Below are 21,633 nucleotides of genomic sequence, written 5' to 3' on the forward strand. Positions count from 1 at the left end.
GAAATTCTATCATGAAAGTGGATTTCAAACTTCGGAAAAGTGTGGACCATTGTTTGACTGTAATGTGATACAGAAACGTTCAAACAATGTGAATACAGTAGAACTACAGAACATGGAAGTTGTCAGGGGTGGGAGCTTTTAACTGTTACCTAGTGACCACTAGGACATGCAAAGCCAATGCAAATGAGAGCTCTCAATGAATCCATGTCAGAGTTCAGCACATTTGAAGTGTTTTGCACTGCAGGCAAATATGCAGAACATTTTCATATCTTAATTTAATGCACGAAATACTAAACACAAATGTTTAATTTTCTTTTAGCTGTGCATTTAATTAATACGCACTGTGCTGCATACTACTACTGATAACAATGTAATATATATCCATATATTTTACTATTTTAAATACATTAGCATGTAATTTTTATGCATCTATTATTAATATTATTATTTTTTTTGTAAACCAGTTTGAATTACCATTGTGGGTGAAATGTGCTACAAAAATAAACCTGCCTTTTATCACATCACTATAAAATTAACATTGTGAATTTTAAATTGTTTTTTGTCACATCTCACATTATCACATCTGCATTAAAGCAACACTATAGAACTTTTTCTGTGTTCAAAATTTGCAAACCGTATATAATGAGCGAGTACAACATAAACTGATCTACCAAACCGAATTTTTGTCTTATCCCGAATTACTATGGTACATTTATAAGTGATTATTTTTGGACTATTTTGGTCTGCTCGGGTCGGCACCGCTGCGGAGTAACACATACCTGCGTGAATCGCCATAGACATAACCTTAGAGAAGTAGATCCGGTTAGAATGTTCTTCCGCGGGACTCGTGCAGTTCTGTTTATTAACCGCTAGAGCGCCAATATTTACATAATAGTGGTGCTTTAAACAATGACTTTGGATATTTATTTCCACTCTGTTCATTTTCTTTCTCTGTGCACAATTAATGTTTAAAATGTTTAGTTTCGTGCACTAAGCAATTCTGTCACTTTGTTGGGTTGCTGCTTGTAAAATGCCTCCCATTTGAGAAGCAAAGTGATATCAGGACAAAGGGTTTTGAGGAAGTGAAGTACAAACTTCCTAAAGTTCACAAGATAAAAAAAGAGAAGCAAACCTACACACAAATGCGAGTTTAAGGTAAAGCACTACTGCATATCAAACCTGTGGTCAGGTGAAAAAAAACAGCTTTTTACCACCATAGAAAAAACACAATCAAGGGGAATCAAGATACAGAGCTTTTATTAAAAAACAAGCACGTGATGCAGTGAATCTGTACAAGCTTACAGTCCCCTAGAAGAGCACATAATTACAGCGTGTGGGTCTGAGAGTCTCATCAGCTGTTAGCGGTGGATCCAGACTCTGGAGACTGAAGAAACTCATACGGGTCCTGAACCATCTCTGTCTGATCTCCCAGATGAGGTGAACTTCCTGATCACAGAGAACAAACACCAGATTCATATACAGAACATCAAGACTTCTGTCAACTCTACAGAGATTACTGTATCATATTTGATACACAGAGGCATCTGAATGATATATATATATATATATATAATAATTTATTATTATTTTTTTTCAATAGCACACACACAAAAAAAATATATATATATATATATATATAAAAATATGAATAATTTGTATTTTTTTTTCGTTCAATTTGGGCCTCTAAATTAAATTTAACAGTTTTTTTTTATTTTATTTTTTTATTCTCACTATATCAGACTATACGTTCCATAAAAGCCTGATGGATAAAATATGATACTCAACAAAAACAAACAAACAAACAAACAAACATGCACCCTTTTGGAAGTTAAAAAAATATATTTTGGCTAAAAGTTCAAGAAACTTACAGTATAAAAAATAAACAAAATAAAAATCATAAAAATCATATGGTGTTGTTGGCGCAGTGGATAAGACACATGCCTTTGGTGTGAGAGACCCGGGTTCGAATCCACTGTGAGGCACCAGTGTGTCCCTGAGCAAGACACTTAACCCCTAGTTGCTCCAGAGGCGTGCGACCTCTGACATATATAGCAATTGTAAGTCGCTTTGGATAAAAGCGTCAGCTAAATGAATAAATGTAAATGTAAATGTAAATATTATTTCTACTGACTTTTTTTTTTTTTTTGGTCTTTGCACAAAATTATCACCCCCCAGTGAATGAATGAATACCTTTGATGCATAAATTGTAAATATGACTCGGTACCTAAATGGTGCTGATCCCTGTCTGAAGTGTTTGAGAGGGACGAAAGATTGGAGGAGGGTCGGGATCCGACTCGGTCCAGCGCTGCGTCCTGGAACTCCTGCAGGAGTTTAGCTGCGTCCTCAAAGTGCTGATGACCGTCTTCATGCTCCGGCTCCTTCTTCACACATTTACCTGCAGACCAGAAAACCACCAACCATCCGCTCGCTATCAGTAAACCCAACACCAGCACAGTTCTGATGCGTGATATACGACTCACCTAATGTGTTGAGCATATCTAGAGGATTGTCCGGGTAGCTCTTAATGGACATGAAATCCAGCACTGAACCAGATTCCATGCCACTTCCATCTGCTCCCTACAGAAACACAGAGAAATGTCATCAAACAGCACTTTCAGAGATCTGAAACTTGAAAGATAATAGACTGAATTCTTACCGGCATGTCACTTAAACTAGATTTAGTGTCATCAATCGGCAAGTTTCTTTTCTGAAATAAAAAAAACATGCATTATATATTCATTTACAGTATATAATATTTTACACTCCTGTTTAAAAGTTCAGGGTGGGTAGGATTTTTTAAAAGATTTTGAAGTCTCTGGGACTTATTTGATCAAAAATACAGTAAAATTGTGAAATATTATTACAATTTAAAATACTGTTTTCTAAGTGAATATGTGTTAAACTGTAATTTATTTCTGTGATGCACGGCTGAATTTTCATTATTCCTCCCGTCTTCAGTGTCAAATGATCTTCAGAAATCATGAAAATATACAAAATTTTCTGCTGAAGAAACATTTCTGATTATCATCAATATTGACAATAGCTGTGCTGGCCAATATCTTTATGTAAACCGTGACATTTTGTATTTTTCCAGGATACTCTGACGAATAGAACGTTCAAAAGAACGGCATTTATTTGAAACAGACAACTTTTGTAACATTCTAAATGTCTCAACTGTCACTTTTGATCAATTTAATGAATCCTTGCGGAATAGAAATAGAACTTTCGTTCAAAAAAAAAACAATTAACAGAAGAGAAGCGTGTTGCTGTTAGTCAATGATCACAAAACTCGAAGAATGTTTAAAAACCCCTAAAAAAAAAAAAGCAGCAGGTCAATATACACAGTTTAGTTTATTTTAACACCTGTCGGATTTGAATGATGGCTTTCGAATGATCACCGGCCGTCATTTTATCCAGCAAACCATCCACAAGCCTTTTGGTAAAACTCCCACAACCTTTGACAAACTCCTGCAGACTGAAGCAAACACACACAGATACAGCTTGATAATGACAAACGCAACAGCTTGATAATGCTGATCCACGGGTTTGATCTAAACACCTGAGAGCACACTGGACCCCGGTCTCGTCTCCGTAAGCCGAGCACAGCATGTCCATCTCCTCTGGAAGCAGGTCGGGATAGACGGAGTTGTTCTGAAGGGTCTGGGTGTTGTACGCGCTGCTCAAGAACGTCACTGAAACCAAACAACAGGACAAACTCACTGGAGAGAATCTCTTTGCTCAAAGTTCAGAGACTCGTGGTTGCGATTCATGATTTAATTAGTGACTCGTCTAGCATTTTAGAGACAGTGCTGTGACTCAAAACCTTACAAAAAAACATTCATGCTTATATTAATGTTACCTTTGTGCCTCCTGTCATCTTTAAAACCCAGCGACGTCAATCCAGGTATGAGCTTATTTGCCAAAGTGCTCAAATCTATAGGATGAGTCTCTTCCTCTGTAAACAATAATCAATATATCCTTCAGACACATGATGTTATTGCTCTGGATAAACTTTCTGCAACCTTTCTGTCATAAAGTGACATTTTTAACCCTTTAAAGCTTATTGCATTATATTTGTTTTATAAAAATCATGTTCAAATGTGAGGACCAATTCTGATCATCATTCTTTTGGGGAGCGTTTTATTTCTTCAACTCTCAAACATCACTGGATTGCAATGCATTATATGTTTGGATCATTTAAATATCATTTAACTAAGACACTTCATTGGAGATATAGAGTGATGACTGATAAATAATTATAGAATTTTTAGTGCAGTCAAACGATTAATCGCAATTAATCCCATGCAAAATAAAAGTTTGTTTACATGTGTAATGTGTATTATGCAGAAACACGCACACACACAGTATATATTTGAAAAGTACTGTATAAATGTATATACACATTTTATATTATTATATTTTAGATTATAGATAAATCTATTTAATATATAAACAGCATTTTTTCTTAAATATATACATGAATGTGTTTGTATTTATATACACATAATAAATATACACAGTACACACTCATATATTATGTAAACACTTTTATTTTGGATGGATTTAATCGTGATTTATCATTTGACAGCACTAATATTATATAGAATCTCATTGATTCACATTAAAAGCATCACAATTTCATCTTTTTGTCCATATAAACATCATCTGGAAAAAATGTTTGGGCTTTTGTAAAATAAAGCTGAGTAGTTTTTCCTCTGTATTGTCACTATATCATACTATATGAGCCATAAAAGTCCGATGGATCTAATATGATACTCAACAATAAAGCTGTGTATCCACCTGACTTCTGCACAACACAACTGCAAAGCAGTAATCAAAGCAAAAGGTGGCTACTTTGAAGAACCTACAATATGACATATTTTCAGTTGTTTCACACTTTTTTGTTACGTATATAATTCCATATATAATTCCACATGTGTTCATTCATAGTTTTGATGCCTTCAGGTGAATCTACAATTTTCATAGTCATGAAAATAAAGAAAACTCTTTGAATGAGAAGGTGTGTCCAAACTTTTGGTCTGTACTGTATATATATATATTCCACTATATAAAGTAGTAGACATTGAAAGGGTGATGCTCATACCTTCTGCTTCAGGATCTTGATTAACAACAGTGTAGATGAGGGAACCTTCAGAGTCCTTTTTAAGGTACCCAATCTACATGCAAAATAAAAAATGTTCTGGTTAGGGGAACTAAACTATGGTAATATTGCATTACATGACTCCTGATGCGGTCGAGGGAACAACATATAGTACACACCAGACAGGTTCTGCTGACTGCTTATATAATATTTAATTTAAACTTAAAATATTATCTTTTTGAAAGCTGAAACATTAGGAAATTATATAAATTATTCATTTTAATCCTCAGTTTGATCCACACTCGATTTCATCTTGAAATCAAACAGTTATGGGAGTTACAAAAATATGAATCAAATTAGGAAAATCAAGAAGAAATATTTAAGATTTACCTTTTAAAAAAATATTTCTAGCTCACAAAGAGGCAAGATTTATTCAAAGCAACATGATCTTAAAATACATAAATTACACATACATTATAATTTTTAAATATTGAATAAACATTTATATAACTTTAAAAGATTTGATTATGTTAATAATTCCATGATATTTCTGACAATGGGAATCCTAAAAATCATACATTTGATCATATAATTTGAAATGAAAAGTGTTGTATTTAAATAAACATAATGTATGGGTAGCAATATTTATTTTTAAATGTAAAATGGCAATGTATTTCTATATTTAAATTTATATAATGGCAAATTTAAATTATACAGTATTAAAAAAAATGCAGTTTACACTAAACATTGCACATATGCATGTGAAAATATCAATTTAAATACAAAAATACATTGCCATTTTGCATATTACATTTCAAAATTAATATTGCTAAACTTATGTTCCATTTCATTTTAAATGTAATTTTCATTTTGCACTAAACACTGAACATTTGTGTCCCTGGAGCACAAAAGCAGTCATATTTAGCACAGGGATATTTGTAGCTATAGCCAACAATACATTCTTCTCTCTTTATTTATAAAGCATTGTATCGGTCATAATTATCGTTTTTTCTTTAATGACAAAAATCATTAGGATATAAAGTAGACATAATGTGCCATGAATATATTTTGCAAATCTCTCACCATAAATATATCAAAACTTAATTTTTGATTAATAATATGCATGGCTAAGAATTCATTTGAACAACTTTAAAAGTGATTTTCTCAATAATTAGACTTTTTTGCACACCCAGATTTTCAAATAGTTGCATCTCAGACAAATATTGTCCTCCTAACAAACCAGACATCAATGGAGAGATGATTTAATCAGGTTCAGATGATGCATAAATCCCTTATGACTAGTTTTATGGTCCAGGGTCATGTACAAGAAAATATACATTTAAATTGCAATGCCATTTCGCATATTACTTCATTTTTGCCAAATTGCATGACCCACAACTCAACCGTTGTACCCAGAAACATGAGGTTAAAGCTCAGCTGCACCTTAGAGTTTGGCATGAAGCGGTTGAGTCGGTCCCGTGCTTCATCCGCCGCGTGCTCCACCAGCGCCAACACATGCTCCTCCGCCGTGCTGTCGGTCGAACTGCAGGCGTTGCCCTCCAGCTCATACAGATCACTAGACGAGCAACACATCTGCTCCAGCACACGCTCACAAACACATTCAAAACTACAGCAGATCGCTGCTTTACCTGATGATAGGCTCTTTCACAGGCTGCTTCTTGGACTTTTTGGGGTACTCCGTATGGATGGGCAGGATCTCCGTCACCGGTTCCTCAGGCGTGATGTGGTCATCTCCCAGAATGGCAGCCTGCTGAGAGAAATCCATGTCCTGCATAAACGACATGCTGCGCTTCAAAGCTAACAGCCGCTCCTGTGAACACAGCACAAATAGAGCAACACAGCACCCATTTACTCCTCCTGCGGGAGCGCTTAGGTTTGCCATGAGGATGGGAGACGCGGGACACCCAACACGGGATGGATTCAAATCAAGAAAGTGACTGGATGGTGGAGATACTCGTCTCTGAATCCACAGAGCACTCGAGAAAACTGATCATCTCACCAGTGCAATACAATAACAGTGTGCTGATTCAAGTCTTTGTCCAATCTCATACTAAAAACAAACAAACTCAAATTATTAAATTCGGAAAAAATAAATCAATTCTCCAGAACCAAATCTATTTGAATAAATGTAATCTTAAAATACATATTAAATGTACTGAATATAATAATAATTTTAATATATTTAAGTTCACTTTTCCACCACTTTCAGATTTTTTATTTAATTTTTAAGATTTTTAAAATAATGTATTAATTTGATTAATTTTGCCTATTAAATTTCCAGGCTTTGTACTCAAATTTTTTCAAATTCCCTAATATCTCCGACAACGCAAATGCTGAAAAAGTCAGCTTCTGTTCATGAGCAACAATATTCTTAAATCATATTCAGTATTATCCAGCTCATATGATTTGTAATGGAAAATATACTATTTATTTAAAAAAACACACAAAAAGAAGCATTTCTACTATTTTTTTGTATATATATATCTGAATTGAATCAGTCAACTTTAATTTGAGTAAAAGTTGTCATTTTTTAAATTATATTTATTCATTAGGTTTAGTTTATTTAGTCGGAGTTATTTTAGGTAAACTAAATGAAACTGAGAAAGGCCGCATTGACAGCCAGCCAAAATAAAATATGTTTTAGTTATGAAAGTCACGTTTATTAAAAATAAATCAAATGCTTTTAGTTATAGTTAACTATAATAACCTTGTATCCAAGTTTTACTATAACCACATGCATCCGAATCGAATGGGAATGATGGCACGGATGAACAACAAAGACAGAAAATAACCAAAACCAAAGCGCATTAAAAATGTTACTTTGCTCATCATTTTGAATCCGGTGTGGAGGAGTTTCTTAGCAGCTTTGTAGTAAACCGTCTCGGGCCGGTTATAAACCATGGCGTTGTCACACATCAGCTTGAAGTCTGCCTGGAGAGTCAGAAACAAAACACTTACACTCTCACAGTTCAAAGGCTTTTAGTAAAGCCTAGTATGTAGGACACTTGCACACCTTGAATTCTGTGATAGTTTTGTATTCGTTAGCATCGATTTTGTCCTTCATTGTGCTGAAGTCCATGGGATGTTTGATTATCATGGAGTATCCTGGAGCAATGGCGTCTGTCACCGGGAAGGCGAAGAATCCGTGTGGATCTTTCCTGTCGAGACAGAAAGACTGTCCTTATCCGATGCAGATAAGAGGAAAGATTAGAATCGCTTTTCCAGATGCTCACCTCTGAAGCAAACGCAAGAAATGCTCCAAGAGCTGCTGGCGAGGGGTGCATTCGTTTTCTAGAGGACAGAAATAATACAAAAATCACTAGCAAGTCATTTGTGATTTGTTTTGATGGATACCAGGGTTGTGCATCACTCAGAACTGAACCGAGAATGTCTTTTAAACAGCTGTTTAATTTAAATGAACTTACATTTATTTGAATTTAAGGATTCGGAAACTGCTGAAAGAGTACTTTTACAACACTTTGTGCAAAACGGAGCCCATCAAAATACTTCTATTTTAACTAAATAGATAATAAATACTGTATCAAAATGTACTGGTACTTGTGCATTAATTAACATGAACTAACTGGACCCTTATTGTAAAGAATTCAAGTGTACATTTTAGTACGCTTTGCTCAAAATAGAGGCAAAAAACTCTAATGCAATCAATCATTTTCAAATTAAATGTTGTATCTGTTAATATTAATATTGCACATGAACTAACACTGAATGCATAGCTTATTAGTTAATGCATGCACTAATGTTAACTAATGTGCAGGTTCTTATCATTAGTGGAAGATAGTTGTACCTTGTTGAGTTCGACAGGCTCGTACGGGTCGATCTGCCGGCTGCTCCACTTCTACTTTCACTACAGGGACAAACTCATCTGCTTCTGATTCCGACTCAAACTTGTCCCGCTTCCGCTTCTTCTCCTCTGGAAGCACCTGTGGCACAGCGGTCATTCAGTCACAGCACTCAAAATATCCTAACTATCCTCTGGATCAGGCTTTCGCCGGCTTTACCTCCACGGGCTTCGGCAGGGTGAAGGGCTCCACCGGTGCACTGCCAGCGCTTTCTGACTGCTCTCTCCCACGCTTTTTCTTTTTCTCCTCCTGGATCAAATACATACAGCGTTTGTGTGATGAAAGGTGAGTAACTACATTTAAAGGGGTCATATGATGCGATTTCAATCATTTCTTTCTCTTTGGAGTGCTCTTGGAGCATGAAGAAGATCTGTTACAAAGTTACAAAGACTACAGTCTCAAATCCATAGAGATATTCTTTATCAAAGTTAAGCCACGCCCCCCTAAAACACCTCGTTTAGACACACCCCCACATGTCTACATCACTATGTGGAAATATTTGCATAATGCCGCCCAAAAGTTGATGCAAAGAAAGCAGGCGTGGTTTCAGTAACACAGTTAAGTGTTGAAGCAGTCATGTCAGGGAGATGTGTGTGTATCTAGAAGAAAGCAAAAGAACTTTATTTGTTCTTCTGAAAGTAGATGCATTTAGCAATCTTTAATATTACTTACAACAGAACAGCAACGCATTTTATGGACAATCGTTTCATGAATCTAGGAGAGGAGGTCATTCTGACTTTGCTACGACAATCTGGCACTTCTGAATCAGCTAGTGTGTGTGTGTGTGTGTGTGTGTGTGTGAGAGAGAGAGAGAGAGAGAGCTTAATATGAGCTTCATCACTGTGTCTGTCAGGACTCTGTTCCTCTTTCAGCTTGAACTGATGGTGAAACTAAATACATTATTAACTGTCTTTAGATTTATTTTGAAAGAAGAAGCTCGCGAGTATGGAAAGGGGCGTTACATTTCTGACAAGTGCTTGTGGTGTTCGGCCAATCACAATGCACTGGGTCAGTTGGCCAATCAGAGCAGACTGTGCTTGCTAGAAGGAGGGGCTTTGGTCGAGAGAGGCGGGATATAGAGGACCTACAATAATGTACAGTTTTGAAAAATAATGTGTTTTTTGAACATTAAAGCATGTTAACATATTCTGTTACATCCAAATACACCAAATAATGATCTTTAAAAAAGCATCATATGACCCCTTTAAGAAAAATGTGAGTGATTTTTGCCAATGCAAACTAGTGTTATTTTATGGTTTAAATAGTTAGAATTATTAGAAATTTTAGCTGTCACTTGTAATTACACTTTTTTTTCTAAATACAAACATATAAAACTTTTTTATTTTATCAAATAAACAAAGAAAGAAAATGAAAAACAAACAATAGTCATGAAAATTATAATTGAACAAAAACTTAATACAATAGTGTTATTTTAAAATCACTGAGATTCTATTACATTTTTTAAAATATATTTCATATTATTTTTGCATTTTCCTATTTTATTTGTAATTGTTTAGTTGTGTTTATTTATTTTGTATAAAATGTGTCTATTTTTTTTTATTAATGTTTATTTCAGTTTTAGCTATTTTAGTGCATTAGGTTAAACTACATTTACAAAGATAAATGTTGTTTTTGGCAACTAGCTGAAATAATAATAAAAAAATGTTATTTACATTTAAAGTTTATTGCAGTTATTGTCCAGTTTATTAAAAGTAACAAAAACGTTTTTGTTTTTGTATGGCTTTAGTTTTAGTAAATTATTACATCCCCGTCAGAATCAGCGTTATTTTCATAAAATTAAGTATCATTATAGTTTTATTTATTTTGAATTAGCATTTGTTTTTAGATTTTCAATTTTCAGTACAATGTTTGTTAAAGTTTTAGCAATTTTGGTGTATGCTTTTGTTATTTTTGTGTGCTATAGTTTTTTTTCTTTTTCAGATTTATGGTGCATTATGTTACATGTTTAATTCATCAAGTAACATCCAATCATTCTATTGAAATTAGTTACTGCATTTTTAATCCTATTTTGTGTAAAACTGTCTTAACTTTAACTTTTGGCAGTCTACTAGAGGTATAAGCTCATCTGATATGATGGATATGCTTCTTGAATATTCTCATACTGTGCACAATATGATTCATTCATGTCTAAATATGAGTGTTTAAGAGTGGCTCTTTCACTCACCTTCCTCCTCCTCCTCTCCTCATCATCTACGTATTTCTCTTTCTCCGATTTCTTCTTCTTCTTCTTCTTCTTCTCTTTGTGCCTCTCCCACTCGTGGTCAGAGCGGTCGTCATAGTAACTGGAGTCGTGTCCGGATCCGGAGAGCTCGGTCACTTCACTGCCGCCCACCTTGAGCACCAGCTTCAGGGGCTTATCAAGGGCTTTGTCCTCATAGTCTGAAAAAAAAAACAACACGCAAAGAGGCCAATGGAAATGGCAATAAAAACTCTTCAGAGGGGACAGGGTAACAAATGTACAAAATGAAATAAAATAAAAAATTTGTGTGTGTGTGTGTATATATATATATATATATATATATATAATAGAAATATATATAAAATAATAATTAAACTAATAAATAAAATAAATTCTTTTACTAAAAAAAATAATACGAATACGATTAAAAACATTTTAGTATAAATAATATATTATATTATTATTATTAAAATATATAAATATATATTTAGGGTAACAAATGTAATATATATTTGCACTGGCTTCTAATAGCTGTTCGTATAAAATTCAAGGCATTGATGTTTGCCTAAAAAACTACCACTGGCTCTGCACCCATTTACCTAAATTTGTTACTTCAGACTTATGTGCCTCTGGAAGCTTGCGTTCTGCAAGTGAACATCTCTTGATTGTGCCATCCCAAAGAAGCACAAAGTCACTTTTACGGACTTTTAAATTAAATGTTCCCTCCTGGTGGAATGAACTCCCCAACTCAATCCGGGCAGCTGAGTCCTTAGCCATCTTCAAGAATCGGCTTAAAACACATCTCTTCCATCTTTATTTGACCCTCTAACTTTAGCACTCACTATTCTAATTCTATTATTTAAAAAAAAAATCTAACTACCTTTCTAATCTTTTTGTATTCTATTTTCTTTTCATTAATTATGCAATTGTATGTCTGTATGTGTGTGTGTGTGTGTGTGTGTATGTATGTGTAAAGACCTCTAACACTAGCTTGCTCTATTCTTTTTTTTATTCTATCTGTTTTCTTTTTATTTATTATATTATTTAAAATCCCATGCTAGGTGTACTGTGTTAACCTAACTGAGACTTGTTATAGCACTTATATATCATTGCTCTTTTTGTTGTTTTTGATTGCTTCCACTGTCCTCATCTGTAAGTCGCTTTGGATAAAAGCGTCTGCTAAATGAATAAATGTAAATATATATATATATATATATATATATATGTAAGTAAATAAACAATAAAATAATTAAAACAATAATAAGAATAAAATAATATTATAATAAATAAATAATTGAATTAAAAATATTATAAGCTAACTTAATAAACCATTTTGTTTCAATAATAATAAAACCATTATTATAAAATGGACCATTATTTAATAAACCATTTTATTAAAATATTAGTAAAACAATTATCATGAAATGAACAATTATTAAATAAACCATTTTATTAAAATAATGTAAACTTATTTTTTTTTTACTAAAAAATAATAGGAATAAGAGCGAAAAAAACATATTTTAGTAGAACAATAATTAAATTAATAATAGAACAAGTATGGAAGAAACTAAATGATACATTTAACAGTACAGTAATGAAAACGGAGAAAACTAAATACTTTCCCAATAATATTCAACACATCTATAACATCACAACCCTCACGATATAAAACATATTTTATGATGGAGGTCCTCAGAATATAAAAATCGAATGATTTAGACAACGAACAAAAGATATAATTATAAATTAATATAAGATATATGTATATAAGAATGAATTGAAGCGCTTTATCGTATACATATTGTAACGTTAAGTTACCTCCTTCAACCTTCCTCCACTCGGCTCGGTGTTTCTTGTGCTTCTTCCCCATTTCTGCCCTTATTTATGTTGAAAAATCAGGTTTGTTCTTGTAGAATACGCGTATGTCTCGCTCTTCGACACAACAACGACAACAGCATTAGCATTAGCAGCTCCGCATAACTTCCGGTTTCAGGCGTTGTCGTTTCCGGGGCAGGCTGACGTCAGCGTGAGCGCGGGAAGTTCGAGTTCTGTCTGTAGCTGTTGTGAGGTAAGTGTGTTTATCTCTGTTTCTGCTTTCTTCCTTTACTCTATGTGTTCATAAACACGGCAGTTAACAAAATAATTATCAGTAGACCCAAGAAATAAAAAAGTTGTTTCAGCGGGGTTAAATGTTGCTTGATAATCGGTTGTTTATTAATTAGCTTTCCGCAAAGTTAGCTAGTTTCTGCGAGGTTGCTAAAGGGTTTGTTTATAAATGTGACTCTTGAGCACAACCCATAAAGGTCATTTAGAGATTTGAGATGTATACAAATGAATAAATAAACTTTCCATTGATGTGTGGTTTGTTATGATCGGATAATATTTAGCTGAGATACAACTATTTGAATATCTGGAATCTGAGGGAGCAAAAAAATCTAAATATTGAGAAAATCATCTTTAAAGTTGTCCAAATGAATTCTTAGCAATGAATATTAATAATCAAAAATTAAGTTTTGATATATTTATGGTAGGAAATGTACAAAATATCTTGATGGAACATGATCTTTACTTAATATCCTAATGATTTTTGGCATAAAAGAGAAATGCATTATTTTGACCCATACAATGTATTGTTGTCTATTGCTACAAATATAGGCTACCCCAGAGACTTCAGACTGCTTTTGTGCTCCAGGGTCACATGCGTGATATTGTGTATTCTTCGTTGTCAGACTGTGTGTGTTGTGTGTTTTTCAGTTTCAGTAATGGACATTTCTGACCATCACATGTCCGATGTCACCATCGTCCGCCCTGAAGTGCACATAGAAGTTAATGTCAAATCTCAGAGGTAAATCATGATTTAATGACCCTTGCGTTATTCTACAGATACTGATTTAGGTTCACATTTACATTTAGGTTTACAATCATTCTAAAAGAAAGGAACATTTTGTCCTGCAAGGATGCATTCAACTCATTAAAACTTTTAATTAAATGTTGTTCTTTTAACTTTTGTTCATCTGTGAATCCTGAAAAAATAAAGTGTATCATGGTTTCCACAAAGCACAACTGTTTTCAACATTGATTTTAATCAGAGTGGTTTCTTGAGCAGTAAATCATCATATTATTCTGATTTCTGAAGATCATGTGACACTGAAGACTGGAGGAATGATGCTGAAAATACAGCTGCGCATCACAGAAATAAATTCTATATTAAAATATATTGACATAGAAAACAGCTGTTTTAAATTGTAATAATATTTCAAATTTTTTTTTACTGTATTTTGATCAAATAAATGCAGCCAAAAATTAACCCTAGTGTCTATCGTTATTTTTTCAGACACTCTCCCTTCATCCTACAATTTTTTTCTTCATTCAATATCCTTTCCACTTTTCCGAAGTATAACGAGTTGTCAACAGCGTTTCTAATGTCTCAAACGGTGTGGATCTGTGTTTGCAGCACAGTGAAGAGGTCAGAGGTGAGGACGCATGTGTTGTCTCTGTTGGATCGACACAGCACTGTTTTAGCCTCCTACAGATGGACAGAGTTTGATGATGAATTTCTAACCAGAAATGTGGAGTCGGTCGCTGTGGCGGATTTAACCGGTCCAAAAGTAATTAACAGAGTTTTATCATCATCTGTGAACATTGTACTTCATGGAATGAATTTCTGGAATGTCTAAAACTGATGAGTTTTTACATGTTGTTTGTCAAGTCTGAGGTTTATGGCTGTGATGTTTCTTTTATATCCTACAGCTTGTGGATCTGAAGGCTCACAACCTTTGTCTCCATATCTTCTCTCTGAATGATGACAGTCCCAGCACGCTTGCTCTAGAAGAGGAGGAGGAGCTTTCTGCTGCCAATCATTGGCTCCTCCCAGCAGGTGATTATGCATGACACGCCCCTTTTAATGCAAATCACATTCAAAGATTCCTTTAATGGAATCATTCATCCAGAAATTAGAATTCTGTGATTATTAACTTGATCCGAACCTTTATGCTGTTATTCTGTCTGTGATATAAATCTTAAAAAATCTTTAAATCTGCATCCATTTCAAATAGAACAGAAAATAACTGCTTAAACATTTTACTCAATATGTTATTGCCTGTATCACTGAAAATAATAATAATAATAATAAGGTTTGAAATGACTTGGAGGCATAAAATAATAACAACAGAATTTTATTTTTTGCATTAACTATTCCCTTAAAAATTATTCTTTGAGTTATTGCTCTTCTGTGTCAGTATTATTGCTAACTAAACCTATTATTTGATTAAATAAAGAAACATTTAATTTACCTGAAAGGCAACGTTTCCCATGTTAATTTGATGTAATAAAACTGAAATGAAAGTTAATAGAACTATAAGAGACATTAAAAGGAAGAAAACACAATTACAAAAGTGATTTTATGTTCATAAAAGCACATTAAATGTATGTAAAGTGTCTACTTACAAAAAAGTTTTTGGAGAATAAAATGTCAAATGTTAAAGCAGTATTACACTTTTTTTGTTTTAAGATTGTTTTTATGATTAAACCATTTTTTGTCTTTGACCCATAGACGTGTTTTATTGTTTGGATAGCATTAAAAAAAAGTTTAATCAGGTTAATCCAAATCTAATGTTTATTGCACAAATGAGTCTTAAATAAATTTGAATCAAAATGTTAATCTAAAGTATGGTTTTCACCACAAAGAAAGTGTGACAAAACAAACAGACTATACACATTATATTGTTCAAGAGAGCTGCATAGTTTGAACTAATCTTTAAGACATCATCTTTTTCTTCTTCATGTCTTCCAGCTGAGTTTCATGGCATTTGGGAAAGCTTGATTTATGAGGAAGGCATCAAAACACAAGTAAGAACCGCTTATTCACAGTTATCTTGAAATTACTTAAATTATGTAGCAGAATTATGCTTATTAAAATCCTTTATCACAGCAGAGGGCATTTGACATTTTTTATGTATCCTTCACCCGTCCCTTGGAATGATGGGATTTATGAGAAAACTGGTTTTTATCACATGTGATTTTTTTAATATAACCAAACGAAGGGCTGAGAATCTAGAATATCCTCAATGCAGACATAGCACGCACACACACACACACACACACACACACACACACACACACAGTACAAACACTCCCATAGAGCACATTATAATATTTTTCATGTTTCTGCTGGGATATATATATATATATAATTTTTTTTTTTTTTTTTTTCTTATATATATATATATAAAACATTTTTTTTTACTTAATGGTTAAATTTGAGTGATGTGGTGAGGACCAATGAATTTATATCATATTTATATTTAAAAAAAATATATATTATATAATTTTCATATTAATGAAACTGTATGAATATACATACTTTAGGTGATAATTCAGTTAGAATTTTTTTTGTCTTTTTTATTCAAAATATGGATTTGTAATGTTTCAATATATATTTGAATCCGTAAACAACCAAACTCATTTCTCATGTTTCACTTGTTTTGCTGTTAAAAATCTCCATAGGGTTCTATAGGCCCTTATATAGTGGCTCTAACCATAAAATGCAGTTTTGTCATTTTTCTCCACCAGAGGGCATCAGAGACCCTTTTTTTTTTTTTTTTGTGAAATGTTATATTTTCTTAAACATCCAGAATAAAAGGTAAATATAATAACAATCACCAAAAAAGAAAAACCTATATAAATATTTAGAAAAATAAAACGCAAATGGATCATCATGAGAATTCAGGACTAAGAAAATAAGTAAAATGAGTGTCATTTTTAGCCTTCGGGTCATTTTGACCCTCAAGGGACACTTTTGTTTATGTTCAGGAGGGACGAATAAAGGATACACACACACACACACAGTGCTTAACAATTTATTAGACCACCACCACCCATTGATCCATATTTCTGTCTTTCTAGTAAAATCTTTTATTTTTTTTTACACTAGCCATAACATGACCTCTCTCTTCACTTTATCTCTCCAGCTCTTGGATTATGTTTCGACGATGATTTTCTTCTCTGACAGAAATGTGGACAGCAATTTGATCGCCTGGAATCGTGTGGTGTTACTTCACGGTAAGACACTATAAGCTCAGTGGTTTCTGTCTTCATGCCTGCTGTGTTTATACAGTTGCGTGTCCCCTCAGGGCCGCCTGGCACAGGGAAGACGTCTCTGTGTAAAGGACTCGCCCAGAAGCTCTCCATCAGACTGTCTGACAGGTGAGACACCTTCAGAAAATCACAGAGGCAGCTGCTGAGTGTCCCGTGTCGTCATTATTTGTGTGTTTCCTCTCTAAACAGGTATGCACACAGCCAGTTCGTGGAGATTAACAGCCACAGTCTCTTCTCCAAGTGGTTCTCCGAGGTACGGCTGGATCTCTGAAACGCTTCCTCAGATCCGTGTCTGAACCCTCATTAACATCTGACTGCTTTTACAGAGTGGGAAACTGGTCACAAAGATGTTTCAGAAGATCCAGGAGCTCATCGATGATAAAGACGCCCTGGTGTTTGTCCTGATTGATGAGGTTCTCTTACACCAATAATGTTCTTTTATTTTGTCGCATTTGACTCACTCATCATGAATGATCCGTTTTTATTAAAACAGCTTTGATATTTTGATACTCTTGTTTTTTAGTCCTCAACTATTAGTTATAACTGATAAGCAGAATAATTTGGAAATACTTTGCAAAATTGCAGCTCACGGTATTTCGTACTAGTTTCTTTTAAAACAAATTGTATATATTTATATTATTAAATATGCACTAATTTGTGCATACATTTCCGGAACATATCAAGAATGAAAGAGTATTTTAGATGTCTCTTTTTATTATACATCACCAGAAAAAAAAAGTTTTTAGAAATAAATAATATATAAATATGCAATATTTCACCGCAATTTTATAGACACGTTAGTTGAACATTTTACATCACAATTGAGCGCAAAAATGTGTTTGGAAAATAATTTATTTCCACCCCTAAGAAAAAATAATGAAAAGTTAAGAACTTTTGCTATTTGACCATTGAAATACTGTGATAATATTATTAAAAATGCATTTGCGTGATAGGTAAAAATCGATAGCCTGAATGCAATGTAAGTCGCTTTGGATAAAAGCATCTACTAAATGCATAAATTTGATTTAATTTAATTTAATTTGTTTTATGAATGAGCTTTGAAAAACGGTCTAAAATTGCATAATTTTTCTGCCAATTTTGGAATGGATCCAGAGGATTTTTTTTTTGACCCAGCGTTGCATTGTTTGTACAATAAAAAAAAATGCTCCCAAATTTCTGTATGTTAAAAATTGTAGTGCATTAATTTTTTTTCCATCACTAGCCATTTAGAAAAAAACTATATATATATATATATATATATATATATATATATTAGATAAAACATATAATAATAATATGAAAATATACATAAAAGTAATAATAAAAATATTGGAATAAAATAAAACAATAAAAATAAAATAAAATATTATTCAATGTAAAAAAAACTCCTTTATATATATATATATATATATATATATATATATATATATATATTTGTTACAAAAGCTACAAAATTGTGCATATTGTGCAAAATAAGTTACAAATATTGTGCATATTGTGAGTTGAGCAAGCTGTAGCACTTCCTATGTTTTATTGGAATCAGTGAAAGTTGTGTATATGCTGTGTAGAAACATTGCAGTTTCTGCTGGATAATGAAGTGTGTTTGTCAGGTGGAGAGCCTCACAGCTGCACGGAGCGCCGCTCAAGCAGGAACAGAGCCATCTGACGCTATTAGGGTGGTCAATTCAGTGCTGACCCAGCTCGACCAGATCAAACGGTCAGCTTCTCTTCATCTCTTCTGCAGCACTCACTCACTTTCATCTACAAAGGCATGCTTGGAATCAGAATGACTTGATACTCGATGCACGCTCCTGTTCTCATTGTGCATGATCACATCATTTAAATAAATAAAGGTTTCTTTTTGTAGTCTTTTGTTAAGATATAATAACCTACACTTCCACCTTGCGCTTCTTTTTATGCAAAATGCATGTTGAAATGCATCATGGAAGGAAAAATGGGCAATTGATATAAACCTCGTGTTTGGCTGATTCAGGCACCCGAATGTTGTGATCCTCACCACATCCAACGTCACGGAGAAGATCGATCTGGCCTTCGTGGACCGAGCTGATATAAAGCAGTACATCGGGCCCCCGAGCGCCAGCGCCATATTCCACATCTACCTGTCCTGTCTGGAGGAGCTGATGAAGGTGAGTGTGTTTTCAGTGCTACTGAACGTCTCTGATCTTCTGCTGGACCTCACAGACTTGATCTGAACTCTCCCTGCAGCGTCACATCATCTACCCCAGACAGCAGCTGCTGAGTTTGGAGGAACTGGGCACTATGAACTTCATGGAGAGCGACGTGACCCGTCTGAGCTTAACCCTGAGGAGCCTCGCCCAGTGAGTGTTTGCTTCTCATGCAACTAGTACTGAGAGTCTCTGAGAAATGATCTTCACGAGTGTCTCTGTCTGCACACAGGAGGAGCATGGGACTCAGTGGACGAGCCTTGAGGAAAATCCCATTTCTGGCTCATGCGCTTTATGGAAAGGTGCTCGTCTTTGTATGATGTTATTTAGTATTAAAGCATGGGAAATCACTCTGGTGCATGACCTCGAGCGGCTCATTGCCGTGATGCAAGGATGACAACAACATTTATTATTAATTATAGCCAGAATAAACAATTCTTCAGTAATTAATATAGTTTATTAGATTAATTCTATCATCAGGTTTACGGTTGACAAGCAAGAAATGTTGATTAATCACAGTTATGTTTAAATATGCAAAAAAGCATTATCTTATTTAATATGTGCTAATTTGTATACATTTCCAGAGCACATTATTATACATATTAGTGTTCATTTTGGAGATCTTTTAATACTTCCCAAAAAAATACTGTTGAAAGGCACATCATTTTTTCTTTTTTTTAGATAAATGATATATAAATATGCAATATTTTTCACCATTATGTTGTTGAATTCACAACATAATTCACAGCACACAAATGTATTTAAAAAAAATTATATATTTCAACCAGTACAAATACAGTCACATGTAAGAAATGTATTTGACCATTGCTTGCTTGTTTGTTTTTAATGTTATAAAAAGTTCAGTTTCTCTTAACGTGGGAAGAAATTTAGAAAACAAAGTGATGCATTTTTAAAAGTAACTTGGATATTTTCTTGAAAAATTGAAAAATAATGTGTTAAGTTACTAATTGGAAAAAGTAATCTGAAAAAAAAATTCTTTATTTTTGATTGAATACTGATTACTGAATACTGATTACTTAGCCCCAGTAAAGGTAATAATATTAATCTACACATTATCTAATGAAATATGCACGCATTTGCATGCTTTTAAAGTACACAAATCTAGGATAAAGTCAAGTTTAAAATTCTGGTCTAAATGTATTCTGAATGCCTCATATTCATCACACCATTAATCAGAAAATACTGTCAACAGCCAAAACAACAACAATGTAAAATGTTGCATGTGTATATATTCATAAAAATAAAAATAAATACCTCTAGAGAAAAAAATCCTGCAGCATTTAAAGATATGCATTGAAATTTAAATCTACAGACACTTATAGATAAAGTGTAATTAAATAAATACTTAAATGTGTATTTTGGATATTTTCTTTCTTGATGCAAAATCTTAAAAATTGATTAGTGCATGCAAAAGCAAGCTTGCAGTGTCTTGACTTAATATACAATGTGCATCACATATAATTTTATTTTACAACAGGAATTAATTCTGCAGTTTAGTGTTTGTTGTAATCACGTCAACTCTTCTGTCTCCAGTCTTCCACAATGACAGTCGAGGTTTTTCTGAAAGCGATGGAGCGTGCCGTGGACAAACAGAGACAGGAACAGGCGAGTTTGGTCAACTGTGTTTGAGCGCCTGACGTTCTGCTGGCGTCACAACGGTTTCTTCTTGTTTTGTTTGCTAATTCAGCGTTTCTAATGCTAATGTTGTCCCAGAACGAACCACTGTTGTCTTATTTCATGTTTGAGAGTTTAAAACGGCATTTATCTATGAGACTCATCTGCTGGGTAACATAAGATATTCATAAGCTGAAGTTGTGTCCAAAATCCATGTTTGAAATGTGCAATGTAGCAGTGCAATGCTATTTGCATATGAATAAATTAATGTTCAGTTTTTATGTATGTATATATTTAAATCATTTAATTAAAAGACAGAAACAAATCACTCCTTTTGCATCTTTTTTTTTCTGACCAAGTTTAATCCACTGTTATTCATGCATTACAACCAGTAGGTGTCATAATGGTGCTAATGCGGGAAAAACAGCATGCATGAATGCATGCAACGCCTCAGATACTGTAGATATTATCAGATGCACCAACACTCAGACAGCTGTTCTTAGTAATATTAGAAAAACAAACAGGGTTTGTGTG

General features: G+C 33.7%; 2 protein-coding genes across 4 annotated transcripts; one reads left to right on the forward strand and one right to left on the reverse strand.

Moving 5' to 3' along the window:
* Nucleotides 1-1,240: 1,240 nt before the first annotated feature.
* Nucleotides 1,241-13,185, reverse strand: brd9 (bromodomain containing 9). 3 transcript variants are annotated; one of them, XM_059568581.1, is made up of 17 exons: nucleotides 13,001-13,185; nucleotides 11,168-11,382; nucleotides 9,142-9,231; nucleotides 8,928-9,063; nucleotides 8,356-8,413; nucleotides 8,136-8,280; nucleotides 7,943-8,053; nucleotides 6,751-6,869; nucleotides 6,545-6,677; nucleotides 5,105-5,177; nucleotides 3,860-3,955; nucleotides 3,560-3,692; nucleotides 3,364-3,475; nucleotides 2,657-2,707; nucleotides 2,481-2,577; nucleotides 2,225-2,395; nucleotides 1,241-1,446 (listed from the first exon to the last, which is right to left on the reverse strand). In XM_059568581.1, the coding sequence occupies exons 1-17, from the start codon at nucleotides 13,050-13,052 to the stop codon at nucleotides 1,352-1,354; spliced, it is 1,887 nt and encodes a 628-aa protein (XP_059424564.1). In that variant the 5' UTR covers nucleotides 13,053-13,185; the 3' UTR covers nucleotides 1,241-1,351. The 3 variants fall into 3 exon arrangements, with proteins under 3 accessions (XP_059424564.1, XP_059424563.1, XP_059424562.1); XM_059568580.1 differs by having other exon boundaries at nucleotides 6,751-6,872; XM_059568579.1 differs by having other exon boundaries at nucleotides 6,751-6,932.
* On the forward strand, nucleotides 13,115-21,424 carry trip13 (thyroid hormone receptor interactor 13). The gene is made up of 14 exons (XM_059568582.1): nucleotides 13,115-13,250; nucleotides 13,937-14,027; nucleotides 14,637-14,790; nucleotides 14,933-15,059; nucleotides 15,975-16,030; nucleotides 17,152-17,242; nucleotides 17,314-17,386; nucleotides 17,468-17,531; nucleotides 17,605-17,691; nucleotides 18,889-18,995; nucleotides 19,272-19,425; nucleotides 19,505-19,617; nucleotides 19,697-19,766; nucleotides 21,019-21,424. Exons 2-14 carry the CDS (start codon nucleotides 13,945-13,947, stop codon nucleotides 21,112-21,114), a joined length of 1,275 nt encoding a protein of 424 aa, XP_059424565.1. The 5' UTR covers nucleotides 13,115-13,250; nucleotides 13,937-13,944; the 3' UTR covers nucleotides 21,115-21,424.
* The last annotated feature ends 209 nt before the right edge of the window (nucleotides 21,425-21,633 follow it).

This window comes from Carassius carassius, chromosome 15 (assembly GCF_963082965.1).
Source record: "Carassius carassius chromosome 15, fCarCar2.1, whole genome shotgun sequence".
Taxonomy (NCBI): Eukaryota; Metazoa; Chordata; class Actinopteri; order Cypriniformes; family Cyprinidae; genus Carassius; species Carassius carassius.